The sequence below is a fragment of the Balearica regulorum genome, chromosome 27 (assembly GCF_011004875.1).
Source record: "Balearica regulorum gibbericeps isolate bBalReg1 chromosome 27, bBalReg1.pri, whole genome shotgun sequence".
Classification (NCBI taxonomy): Eukaryota; Metazoa; Chordata; class Aves; order Gruiformes; family Gruidae; genus Balearica; species Balearica regulorum.
In genome coordinates, this window is record NC_046210.1 from 5648491 (window position 1) to 5662208 (window position 13718).

The 13718-nt window shown below is 39.0% G+C and overlaps 1 protein-coding gene across 3 annotated transcripts in view; it reads right to left on the reverse strand.

Moving 5' to 3' along the window:
• Nucleotides 1–5207: 5207 nt before the first annotated feature.
• The window catches only part of PPP2R2A (protein phosphatase 2 regulatory subunit Balpha), a 40120-nt gene continuing 31609 nt past the window's right edge, over nucleotides 5208–13718 (reverse strand). For 2 of the 3 annotated variants that reach the window (XM_075736845.1, XM_075736846.1), the window contains 7 exons: nucleotides 11333–11498; nucleotides 10682–10794; nucleotides 10256–10433; nucleotides 9157–9321; nucleotides 8470–8639; nucleotides 7561–7652; nucleotides 5208–6300 (listed from right to left, as the gene is read on the reverse strand). In XM_075736845.1, coding sequence (XP_075592960.1) covers nucleotides 6021–6300; nucleotides 7561–7652; nucleotides 8470–8639; nucleotides 9157–9321; nucleotides 10256–10433; nucleotides 10682–10794; nucleotides 11333–11498 — 1164 coding nt within the window. In that variant the 3' untranslated portion in view covers nucleotides 5208–6020. The remainder of the gene's footprint in view (nucleotides 6301–7560; nucleotides 7653–8469; nucleotides 8640–9156; nucleotides 9322–10255; nucleotides 10434–10681; nucleotides 10795–11332; nucleotides 11499–13718) is intronic. The other variant, XM_075736844.1, reaches the window with a different exon arrangement.

Here is a 13718-nt window from a genome sequence, read left to right on the forward strand (position 1 = left end):
ACAAAAAGTGAAATTCTTAGTGCACCATGGTTTCCTTTCCATATGACAATGAAGAGGCAACCTTAGGCTATTTATGTGCATACTGCTGTACTGAGAATGGAAGTAATACTGAATTTCCATGGAAGAGACTTTCAAATGCAGCACAGTATGGATGCAAACATCTACCATTATCCTGCTGAGGTTTCTTCAGTTGCACATGAGTAGCTTCTGTTCCAATTATCTATTCTAAGTAGCTTTTATGAAATGGTCATATATAGAAAATAAAGTTCTTCTGAATTATTAATTTAAAGATAAAAGCTGATTTTATCTTGAAAACCAAGTGAGTCTATTCCTCAAGGCAGAGTAACTTTTCATAGATACTTGGTACAGCGGTTAGCAGAACCTTTCTGCTGTTTCTTGTTTCTCACCTCCTTTTTCACTGACGTTCTGTACCAAAAAGAACCAGTGAGACTAACGATGACTTTTTAATTCGCCTTCACAGCTTGAGAAATGAACTTCACTAACTTCACTCTGTTTGATGTCACTTAAACGTCAAGGTTTACTTTGAGGCCTAAAGCCTTTTTGATGGAACTTTGTAAGTTAAGTCCCATCTCACACACGTATGTAAGCATTTTGCTTCCCAACAGCAGTAAAGGAACCTTCTATATTGTAAACCCCTCCCATCAGCAGCCACAATAATTGTGGGTTTTTACATTACTGTACCCACAGTAGGAGTTCAGTAACAGTAATACCCTCAGAGACTGCAGCCGCACCTCCATTTCTTTTGTTATGTCCCCATTACACATGTAAAGAAATCATCTTTTCTGGTTTTGTCAGAACTATTTCAAGCCTGTATGTACAGCTGTTGCAATCGTCCCATACTAGAATACTAGTTTCAAACTTTTTTCATCTTCTGTCCATCTATGTTATGTTGACAAGTGTCCAAATACCAAAGTCTGGACATTTGAAATCTGCCTTTCATAATGCTGACCTTTCTTACCAAATTGACTTCATACCTTGTGTGACTGTACCAAATGTCTCATCTTGTGGAAAATCTGGATGTCCCTTGGACATCACTGGAACAGAATTAGTTACACATGGTAAAAAGAAAGCAGTAATTTAAATAATTTAATAAAACAGCTGGTTATAGGTAGAAGGGCTGCAGATACATTCTAGAGTGGAAGCAGAACAATGAGCTATGATCTAGAGCTAAGCAGAACAATGATTTTGAATAGAAAACCTGCCTAGGTAACCCAATCTACTTTGCTACCCTAACATTCACAGGCTAGCATCATGAGTATTTGTCATCTCCATTGTTCAGGAAGCATTTGCTGTAATACTTGTGGCATGAATATTTATCAGTAAAGTGGGACTATTAAAATTTCTGAGTCAGAAATAAATTGATCAAGATTATAGAGTGAGTCAGTGGAGAGCCAGAAATAGCATTCACAAGTCCTGACTTTCAGCCTTGTGCTCTAACCACTACACAGGTTCCTTAAGGCAGTTGAATGATGTAATTAATGTTTGTAAAGTAATTTGAATCCTTGGATGGAAAATGCTGTGACAATAGCAAGGTTGGAGGGACAGAAAACCACGTTAATAGAAGAGAAACAATGGCCATGAAGTCCTGGGAAAGGTCTTCTATACTGAAGTGCAATAAAAAGGCTTTTCTTCTAGAAAGTTATAAAAAGCTTTAAGTTGATGGAAATCAAACAAGTAACAAGCCACCTGATTTATCTCAAAGAGCTGAGCCAAACCAACCCCACTGATTTATTCTCATGGTTCCAAGGTGTTCTAAATGTTTGAAACAATTTAAGTAAAGAATGATCTAAAGTCTTAAACTTGCAGCAATGACTTTTATTTTCTTCATTTAGTATGTATTTATCATAGAATGGTTTGGGTTGGAAGGGACCTTAAAGATCATCTAGTTCCAACCCCCCTACTGCGGGCAGGGACACCCTCCACTAGAATTTATGTACTAATACTAATTAATATGCCCCCAATCTAAAATAAATAAATGCTAACCTGTTGCTAAGATGCATGCCACCACAGCATCCAGCAAACACAAAGGCAGTCTTTTCCCTACATGCCTCAGTTGGTTCCTTTATGCTGGAGGTAGCAATGATGCGTACTGGAAACGCTTTTCTTGTATTTTATATTTAACAACTATCAAACATACAGTCCTTGCGAACAACTGGCAATTCCAAAGATGACATTGAGGGATAGTCACAACATCTAACCTTGATCCCTTGCATTTTTGAAGCACCCACCTCTCGTTGGTGACATTTTGCCTCCTAGTGGAGAGCACCAACACAGAAAAACCTGCATCAGAAAAAACTGCGAGTGCCATTTTCTTGTAAAAGAGAGGCAATAGCGTGAACCGTTTGCAAAAGGTTGAGATTATTAAAATTCAGGTGTAGATAGCGTAGAGAAATGGGATTCCTGCTGCATGTTACTCCCACCTGTATCACAGTAGAAAGAAACACTTAACTGTGTTTATTCCCGCTACTGCTATCACTTTCTTCCACCGCTCATTTTTACAAGCTCAAACCTTTCTATACCAGGTTAAATAAGATGTTTGCTAAGAGCAAACATACACACATCATTCAGGCCACCAAGTCATTACCTGCCAACCGCAGTTCCAGCACACCTTTCCGCACCCCGACTCAATACACCAATCCTTGGATTTACACCATCTGGTTACATGGGAAAGGGGAAAAGGAAACGTCTCCTTCTGTTCGATTACAGTCAGAAGTGTACAGCGTGCACAGGGAGCCTACGCATGTTCTCTACAGCCCGAGACTGAAGACCAGTGCACAAGAATTATTTCCTAGCTATGTTGTGCCTAAGAACACACAATTCCAGAAAAATATTAGTATTCCATCATCCAGCAGCCCCTCTCAAGAGGGGAAAAAAGTACAGCTTTCTGCTTATCAGCACTAGCAGCTTTTTCCAATTAGGCTGAGACTAATATTTAAATTTTAAATGCTGGAGTAGAAGTTAGAACAGTAAGGGGAAGTAGGGTGTTGCTGCATAGTCAACATGTTTTCAAGGCAGCAGATGCTTCTTAGCAGGAAAATGGTGGAGGGACTTCAGCCACAGAACTTTGCTACACCTCAGCATTGTACCAGTCAGGTAACTAAATTACACTGAATGTTAATTGGAATTACCCCAACGCCCCCCTGCCTGACAGGCCATCTAATCACAATACAGAAGCTAGCAGAACCGGGTGTCATTCAGCATGCACTAAGGAAGAGATCAGCAATTGCAAAGATACCTGTAAAAAGAGGGACAGGAAAGATGATAAAAAGTCAACCTGACAAAGTTTATTCTATGCATACTTTTATTAATAAAATATAAGATTTACAGCATATGTCAATGAACAGTTGTGTGCTTAGAGAGTCATCTAGCTGAATAGTACGACACCAAAGTCAGTAGCTGGTTTCAGTGAGGATAAATTAAACCTCAGATGACGTGCCAGGGATCACCGCTACTGACAAAACCAAAAATATCTTTCCCAAGACTCGCTTTAAAACCCGATTCCATCCCAACATGCACAGCTGAGGTCCGAGAGGCAGTTTCGCTTGAATGTAGTATTGCTAGAAGGCTGCGCTTTGTTCTGCATGAAATCTACCTGTTAAGCTCTTGTGTCGTCATCACATCCTCGCTTCCTTTTGTGTCTGTGCTAAGCGACTTTTCAGGTATTCAGTGCATCATTTGGGATAAAGATACACACAAGAGCAGCAGTCTAAATACCAGGACCCTTCATCTTCCCAAAATAGCAGTCATTAAACCTACGCATTCTTTGCAAAATGGAGGTGAATTGTACCAGCTGTGATGCAAAAGAAGAGTCGAATTACCTCTTTGCCCTTGCGATAAGAATAAACCTTGGCCCCGATCCTGTGAACACCTATAACACATGATTAACGTTACTCAACAAGTTGTTTCCTTAACTATTAGCAAGTATAGTCATTTGAGTAAAATTAGTCACATGCTGCGTAAGTAGGAGTAGGGCCTACTAGTTTATTCACCCATTGGAAAACAGTTGCTGTCCCTGGGGCAGTTAAATTTTTTACAAGGCTAACAGGTGGGAAAAAAAAAGTAAAATCCTTACAAAGGCTCATGGTCAGGCATGCATGTTACAAGACAAATACTGTATTTAAGAGAACCAGATCTAATAAATATTAGAATTTTTACATTTTCAAACCACTGCACAAAGACTCAAAGAAATTAAAGTATGGTTGCAATAGTAGTCTTGTTAACAATCTCTAACCCAGCCATAATTTTACAGCAGAAAGAGTATCTTAGTTGATCAAATAATAGAGTCATTATAATAACTACCTATAACTAAGCCACAGAAAAAATTCAAATATAGGTAACTGAAAAGTGAAAATTCTCCCAGTCAAGATAAGTTCACGACGACTTCAAACTTCATTCTGAGCATCTCCGTGAAGGAAGAGTAAACCTAAAAGCACAACTGGCAAAAATATCTGGAGGTAAAAACTCATGAGCCTTATAAAGCATCAAAATATGTAGTTCATCTTTGGATAAGCCTTATTTGCTGAAGAGTTTAAATCTCTCAAACAGCTATGAACACTTATGTCATGCAGCTTCTGTACTCCATGTATTTTCTGATTGCTGCACCATTTAACATTTCTTTAAGCGCAGTAACTTTACAAAGCCAAAAGCCAGAAGAAACACTTGCAAGGTAAAACTACATTTCCACTCAGTTACTGATAGCAATAAAATACAGAAAATAGAGCATCTCAGAATGCAGTGTGGTAGTTACCTACGTAACCACTTGGTATTTTGTACAACAGAACATCGTACTGCCAGACAAGAATTCAGACAACTTTTTAAAAAGCCACAGGGGGCTTCGTACTCTAAACAAGGCATTAAAGGTATCGTATCCTAAAACAAGGCATTAAAAGAAACCAGGATGAAACTAATCGTTAAGACATTAGTCCCATAAAATGGATTTTAAAACCTGAAAATTCTATTACCGTTCCAATTTAAGCAATAGTTTAAAAAAAGAGCCTTCAGGGCTACTGGAACAGTAACTGGCCTGTTCAGATTACGGCAAAATCTGACAGCAGTTTATGGTTTTGACAGGGAAGTGGTCAACGCATACAACGGCTGGTATTCTTGTCATTCATGAAAGAATGCAAATACTTGTGAAATCCCTCCCTCTCTTCGTTCCCGTGAAAAATAATTAATACTGGTTAAAATCATTACAAAAAACATCATTTTATTTTCATGCATCTAAGGTAAAACACAGAGTATTTGTATAAAGAGGTAGATTAAAAAAAAGAAAACAGATTCTCCATTCTTTGTCACTTTTATTCAGTAGTTTGTTTTTTTTTTCCTTATTTTCTCTTTTTTTTGGTGCCAGACATGGCAAGGAGTGATTACAGTCAACTGTTTATTAAAACATTTGTTGCAACACAGACCCCCTTTACCACTGACCCCAAGCGGACCCATTTCATGTGCTTTATTTTGTGTTGGTTTTTTTTTCTATACACCACCACCAAGGCTAGGTGGAGGGGGATGAAAGGGAAAGGGGGAGTCCAGGAGGCCAGGAGGAGGAGGAATGCTACAAGCCACAGCAAGAATGAGCTGTATTTAATAAAAAAGGGGGCCACGAATGATACAGTAATGAGGTTACACAATTAAATCCCATAGCATGATTGAAGGCTTTCCCTGTGTTTGACGTCATCACAATGGAAGGCATAAAAAGTGGAGTAAACCGATGTTGATACAGTCCAATCTAGTCCATTAGGCAAGATGGTGCAAGTAGTCATTTAAATTAAAAAGTGCCCTATCCTCACCTAAATGGCTAGCAGACATGGAGAAGAACGCAGTGACGGATCAACAGAGCTTTCTCCATGTAGCTATAAAAGTGTGTTGTCATATGGCACATTTTTAAACACTGGAAAGGGGTGCCATAATGGACCTCATTCTCTTTCATTTACAGGTACAAATGCTAGATTCAACTATTTCAACTATGCAGGAAGTGGACTCTTCAGTTAGGAATGCCAACCCTAATTCATTTTGTCTTGAAATATATACAAGTTGTTTGTAGTAGCTACAGCGATGATGTTTTCCTTAGGATGCCAGGCTGTGTGTAGAATCTTCTTGTTGAAGTCTAGGCTGTCAACGCTGATTTCATCCTTCTTTCGCTTACCGCTTGCACATACTTTACGTGGCTTCAAAACCGTACGGGGTTTATTGTTTTCCCGGGATGCCTCTAAAGTGATGTCTCGCTTTGTGTTTCTGTCAAACATTCTGAAGAAGTTGTTGTAAGATCCTGTCATGACAATGCTGCAGAGAGGGGGAAGGAAGAGAGGAAGGGTTCAATTGACAATAACCTCTCCTTTTATTAAACCTGAGGGTCCCCACTAAGATCATGCCTTAGTATACCAGCAGAAAGCAGGCATCCTTGCCCGTACCCCCTACAATCTGAAGTGAAGCTATGGCATTTGAATGTTATAGATTTTTAAAAAGGTATCTTTTTCCTTAACTAGACCTTTTAAGGTACACACTTTTTTATCTAAGCACTTCAATTTGAATGCCATCATTCAACTTGCTTCTCATGTACACATGGGGGAAGTGATCTAATGAAAGCCAAATACATTGGATTTTTAGCCATGTTTTAGTTTTGGTTACACACAAGTTGCGTGAGTTTAGGTACTAACATGTAATTTGTGATAATACCTTATAGGAGATCCTTATTCTATATCAGCTCTTCAGTAAGACAAATACACTTAAAGGTTTCCCTATCCTTCCTTTGCCTCAAAAAATATTTGGACAAAGTTAAAAAACTCAACAAACTCTGACAGTACTGACAGGGGTACAAGGAGCTGATAGAGATCTAGCAAATAAGCAGTTAATGATTAACACAAAAGCGACAGCTGTCTTCAGTGGTATCACTGGCTAGTCAACCATGCCCCAAGTGAGGCAAACTTGACAACTCATTCTAAGAAAGAAAATTCCTAGAAGGTTTTTCCCCAGCGTTCCACCTTTTCACAAGGCAGCTTAAATACAAACACACACGTAGGTTCCCCAGCAGGCCCAGTGCAGATTCCTGCAGGTAGAGCACACAATCAGACAAGATTCCCTTATTCCCATACAAATCATTCCAAAGTCGGATCATAACAGATGCCACAGCAAAACATCCCCAAAACCACACACCCAAAAAAGTTCAACACTAGGGATAATAAACGTAGTGGATTAGGGCATCGTTAGTATTTCACAGTTAAAGTTTGCAGAAACCCATCTCTAATCCTGCTGCTTCGTGCATCTCTCCAATTTAAGCGGCTGGAACACTTCATTAATATTTCACGCTGGCAAAATGACAAAACTCATTTTCTAGTCAAATTCTATGTCTCTTTAGAGCACTAAGGCAACTCTCTGTAATCCTGTGCTACAACATCAAGGGTTAAGAGCTAATAAACATATGTTAAAGCCTACTGCAGTACTAAAATATTAACCAGACAGGTATTTGAGATCGTGCTTCAAGTTGCCCACTTTAAGAATAACTTGTAAAAGTCTTAAGCATACACAGAAAAGAATTCAACTTGCCTGTCTGATCCATTCCAACAGCATTCAAATTTGTCAAAAATGCAATCATTCTCATACAGTGAGCAAAGTTTACTTCTGAGGTATTCATGCACCTAGAAAAAAAAATTAGATGAACTGAATATTGAACTTGCATACCTGTAAAATAACCTTCATAGATCCCATCCCAAAAGTAATTATCTAGCAGTGCTTACAGCCTATCCACAGGAACACACACAGCTCCCTCCTCTGACCATACACATAAAGAGCAAAATGAACAGATGCAGAAATTAACATATTGTGCTCTACAGAGATTTCAAATGATCTCAGATAGTAGCCAGTCACTTGGGGTGGGGAACCAGATGTTTCCCAAAACTTGGCAGTTGTGCAGAATGCTTCCCCTCTCTAAGCAGCTGTCATACCCTCACTACCCTTTCAGATATCTGAAAGGATTTATCAGACTTTGCTTATTTCTAAAAATTATGCTTTACTGATCTTCCTCCTATGTATGATGGAAAGAATCCCTTCACAAATTTTCTGATAAAGAAAACACCACAGCAATTTTCAGTGCTGGCTAAAAGCATTTTCTGCAGAGGAAATATTTTACCTCCCATTTTCTCCAGGAAAGAACAGGAGATAATAAAGTCAACTGAAGGCTCTAAGAGAGATGTGCTGTCTCATGGCTGAAGATTACCTTTCCACATCTCCACTGTGTAAGAGGGAAGCTTTTTCATACCCAAACATGGCTTTGGGTTCTGCAGTCAGCCTGCAAATAGCAAGATCCTTTAGCACATGTGTGGAACCCACAAATCTCACTGACGCTTTGCCTAGACATAAGTGATCTATAGACAAACATTTAACTGCTGCATCTTAGTAAGACTCAGCCATCCTTCAAGGTTTTAATTTCTAGCCTACATGATCTTAACTGAATACCTGGTATGTTTCCACAGGTCTATTTTCCATATTTAAATCCCAGATCTTCACTGACAGGTAATCTCTAGTCATCATATATCGACCACTATGGCTAAATTTGACATCAGATATGGAAGAGATGATTTCAGAGAAAAATGATCTGTTGCTAGGATCTTCTGGTTCTTCAAACACTGTACAAAAATAAGATGGGCATTTCAAGAGGTAAGTTTATGTCTCTTCCAATACAAGATACACCCAAATTGGGTTAACATTTTCTCAATAAGCTTGCAACATTGGGCTAGTCTGCCTCCATTATATACAACAATTTTCAACCAGAAAGCTGTGTAATGTAATTGTCATACTCTGAAATATTTTATTTTTGTAGGAAGTCAAGGTCAGCTTCTACATAAGTGAACCACTCGCTAATATTTGGAGTCTTCATTCACACATGTAGGATATGAAGCATCATTACAGAACAAACTGAAACTAGTACACGGCCTCCTGAAGCCTGCAGAAAGCCATTCCTCATCTTATTGTCTATGCAGACTCCTCAGCTTAAGCTGCTAATAATTTTATTCACTACTTTGGCAAAAAATGAATGAAGTTTTAAGACTTCCTTAATTTTACGTTTTAGATCTATAGAAATCCAATACAAATATACACATACTTCCAACAAAAAGACAACAAACACCACAGGACAGAACTTACATTTTGAGTGCCTGTCACAGAGTGCTGACGCTCTCATATCGCAGAGACGAATCGTTCCTTTACTGCTGCTGTATACAAATGTATTACAGCTGTTTGGGTGGAACTCTGCAGCTGTTATCACCTCTGTGAGCTCTTCCATGTTGGCAGGCTTAATATCTACAATATCTACAGCATTTGGTTAAGAAATTTTCTCCAGTTTTCATAACTTAATTTTCAGCTTTAAATGTATTCAGCAATGCTTTGATTCAAAGTATCTCTGAAATAGCCAAACAGAATTAAAACAAGCCAATAAAATCAAAATAATGCTTGAAATTTGGAAGTATGACAAGACTTCCATGCCAAGGACTGTGGGACCCAGTCAAAAACCAGGTAAAAGCTATAATTAGGTGCCACAATTTGTCTAGAAAGCAAGACCGTAACATCACATTCTGTATCAGTTTGAGGCTAATTCTTACAACAGCAAAAGCTTGCTTATTTTTTTGCTCCGCTTCAGCAGCAATGAATTCTATACTATATATACATCACCCAAGTTTTTTCACACAGAACTTTATTTTGCTTAAATTCTAACTGCACTACCCCATTATAAAGATGGCAGGTGTGATTTCTGCTCAGGATCCTGCTGATTTGTCCACAGATCTCTGCTCCCAGCAACAGGACTGAACACGTATTCCTGTGATCCTACTGCCTGCAACGTTTGCAGGTGCCCATGTGAGAGGGGCTGGTGGTTAGGTCGGAAGGTAAGAAAGAATACAAATTGTTGAGATAAGGCTGGTACTGCTGACTTGCTTCTTACCGCAAAGTCAAGAAAACTTTCACAAGATAGTTTACTGCCTTCCAGAACTGCTCATCTCACTTGAAACCTTAAGCTTTTTTTCTACTTTAAAAGTGTTTTTCACCATGCAAATGACTGCTTCTCCTTATATGGCTCATGCTCTGAGCTACCTCTCCAGAAGTAAACGTCCTTACAGCTACTAGGGAGAAATAACCAGGATATGGAGAAACGTGCTGTACAGAAAGTTTTTCACGGAAGGAAATAAAATCCAACAGTTTTGTTGTAACCAAACTGTCCCCATCATACAAAACTATGCAAAAAAGATACTAAAACTTCTGTCTGTAATTTCTAGGTGCCACAGGTTAATCCGCAAGTCATCTGCAGATAAGTACGTTTCATAATCGCTATTAATGGAGATGGAATTGATGTGATACGTGTGAGCATTGGCAAATATTCTTCGTGGACTAGCTTCAACCATGAGGTCCATGGGCCTGAATACTGGCACCTGCAGAACACAAAGCAATGGAAGTTTGAGACACAGATGTACTACAAACACATTAGCACTCATAATCCCAGTCTGTCGCTACTCCAAACCAATTAAAATATCTCAAAATCGCCTCAGAAGTAAACGTGTCTGCCAACTGGCATGCCAGAAAATGTAAAGTTAATAATCTGATGGGGCAGTTCCTCACTGAGCCACAGGCTAATTGGTGTGCCAGGAGCGGGGAGAGGAGAAATGAGTGAACTACTCACCCGTAGTGTTGTAACTGTAGTAGGATCCCTATACCGTCCATCTTCTTCCTTTAAATTATAACCCTCTGGTCTTTTGTCCCTTTCACTGATTTTCCATAACTTTATTGTTTTATCTGAAATAAAACAGCCACAGTTTAAAATCAAAGCTCTAGCAAAGATACCTATCTTCACAGTTGATGCATTTTAACATGAAGCCTTCAAACAAGACAAGACCACCTACGTGTACCAAAAAAAGACAAAAATAACTGCTTGGAGAAAACAAGACAAGTTAAAAAGCATTAAAGACCTCCTCCACAGTTTGTTCTTTTTATAAAAGTTAAAGCAAATTTCAGTTAGAGTCAGGACTGTTATGAATGACTAATACAAGCTCTCACACGGTTAGTTATACACATATGAAGGTACTATAAAGGAACCAAGCCAGAAATAACGTAATATACCACCCCACGTTGTGGGGTTTCTGTATCCAGGTAAGACAGAACGGCAGTGTAGTTAAACAGCACAACTCCTGTGTAGCCACATCCTACGTACCCACGTTTAAAACCAACTTGCCTCCAGCCTTTTGAAAGTGGAGAGGATTAGACAAAATCATAATACTGCACCTATGGAACAATAGGTTACCGTGCAAAAGTAACATGTTAAGTCATAACTTACCATTTGTAGACAATAAAAACTGAGCAGCATTTTTCTGGGGTAACCACCTAATTTTGTTGATCTTCTCTTCAATTTCTAAACTTTTCAAGTAGTCAAACTCTGGTTCATGGCTTTGAAAGGTACTGTAAACATTGTATTCTCCCCTACTGTGAGACTGGGTTTTGTTCTAAAAAGAGAATTAAATGATCAAGATATGTATGCAATGTACAGAATGCTTTTCAAGGCTGCAGGCAGAAGCCAGAACTAGATATTTATGCAGCAAGATACACAGGCAGACTGCTAATTAGCATAAGAACAGGTTAAGACTTCTACACTCTATTGTTGCCTCTACCACATTTTCCGCGAGTATCCTTTGGTGTAGAACTTGCCTTATTTTAACAAGCCTGTAGAACACATGAAACGAGCACTGTCTCTTTTGCAAGAACTTGATTAGAGTTTCTACTATTTTGGCTAAGAAAGCATCAGAGAAGAGAGAGTTACCACAGCAGCTTTTGATTCCTGAAGTTTTCAGAAACTCCCCTCAGGCACGTGAATAGTATCTCCAGCAGGTTCTCATATTAATTCCAAGCAGCTGAATGTACAAACTAACATTTTCCCTAAACATTCTAGGCATTGTAAGTTTTCTTCTTTTAAAAAAACTGAATCTTCATCATTCTCTCACCTTTAATTTTTCCACCTTTGTTTTTTTTAGGGAGAATAGTGTCCAAGAGAACTACACAGCCACACATATGGGAAATCTACTCTGTGGGTAAGTGTGGCTTGCTAGGCATGCTATGAAAATCCCATGTCACCTCTAAATTTATACAAGCGGCTCCACTATTCTGGTTTATAATCTTCATGTTCCCTGAGACCATCTAAACTGCTTAAGAAGCTTCTTCCTCAGTCTGGAGATTAGAGGCAAAAAGCTTAACACCTCTGCTGAATACATCTTTGACATTAAAAGTCACCTCTGCAGTTAGCCTGTTCAAGATTGGAAAACTGAAAAGCCTCCAAACTTCCATAATGCCTCTTTCTAAAAGCTTGTTTTAGGCAGTGGCTTCCTAGCACTAATACTGCACTGCATAGACTGAACCTAAATTCCCTCCAAGGGGTAAGGTGTCAGAAAACTGGGGCCATTTCTGAAATAGCGGCTCACTAGGTGTACCTGAAATGATTTCAGGCTTAATTTTGTATATATTCCTACTCCACCCGTTTCAAGAGGTTGCACCATCAGATGCCTTTCCTGTGGTATGTTCTCAACTAGGGACTTTGCTCCTTCCTTCTCTTCTGCGTCTCATGTCCATCCATTCATTTCATCCCTTACTACCTCACTAACACACACTTACTGATAGGATCCTTGCTAACCCACACTGGCCACATTCCTTGCATCATCATTATCTCTTGCTTCATAACCTTGCATTCATAGTGGGCAGGAATGCTTACATTTTACAATAAGCAGACAAAATGCTTAGAAATAAAATTTGGCACGAGAATATTGTACCATATCTATAATTTATAGTGGCTTTCCCACTCCGGAGGGAGGGAGGGAGGGAGGGAAGGAACTTTGTTCTAAATTCGACCCAACAAGTGAAGCAGGGTCACTGCATGAAACAGGCGACTTATAAAAATCTATTGTGCTTTAGAGAATACTGGTCATGATTCAGGGAGCTTTCCTTCAATTCCATACCTACCATGGAGTCTTAAATATACTTCTTGTGTATTCTAGTAAAACTCTACAGGACTCAAATAATATATAAAAGCAACAATATATGAAATTCATCCTTGGGATAAAAGCAGTATTTAAACCATCAGACCATCTCATGGCACTCAAAAAAAAAAAAAAAATCAAAATAAGAAGAGGTGTTGGCCCAAGTGACTTACATTGAATTCCAATTTAGGTAATTACAGGCTCCCACGCAAATTCCTCCTTCAGTTTCAATTAGATACAGTATTCATTTCCTGCCCCATACTTACGTAATGTCACTTGCTTCGCATTGCAGAAGGGCCACCACATTCCAACCCAGAGGTGGCAGCATTTTGGCAGTGGATAAAGTTACACAAGCTTGTACAACTCTATGCAGACCACTTGTGTTTTAGTGTTTTTCTTCCTATACGTATGGTCTGTAAAGCACTCGAATGCAGTGTGATAGAAGGTGGTACATATATTTAACTAAACCCACATAAAACTTGCTCTAGACAGTTGTGCTTGTGGCATAACTAACTACTAATGCATGAGGGAATCAAGTCCCCATTGTTCATTCATTCCCTAAACGCTGAGAAGCCACATTATGCCAAAAAACAATTCTGTGCAACTTAATCTGATAACCCAGGTGGTTCTTGCTATACCAAGATTCACCAATTGTAAGGGTATGAGCCATGGGTCGTGTGTCAAAAACAAAAGTGGTCA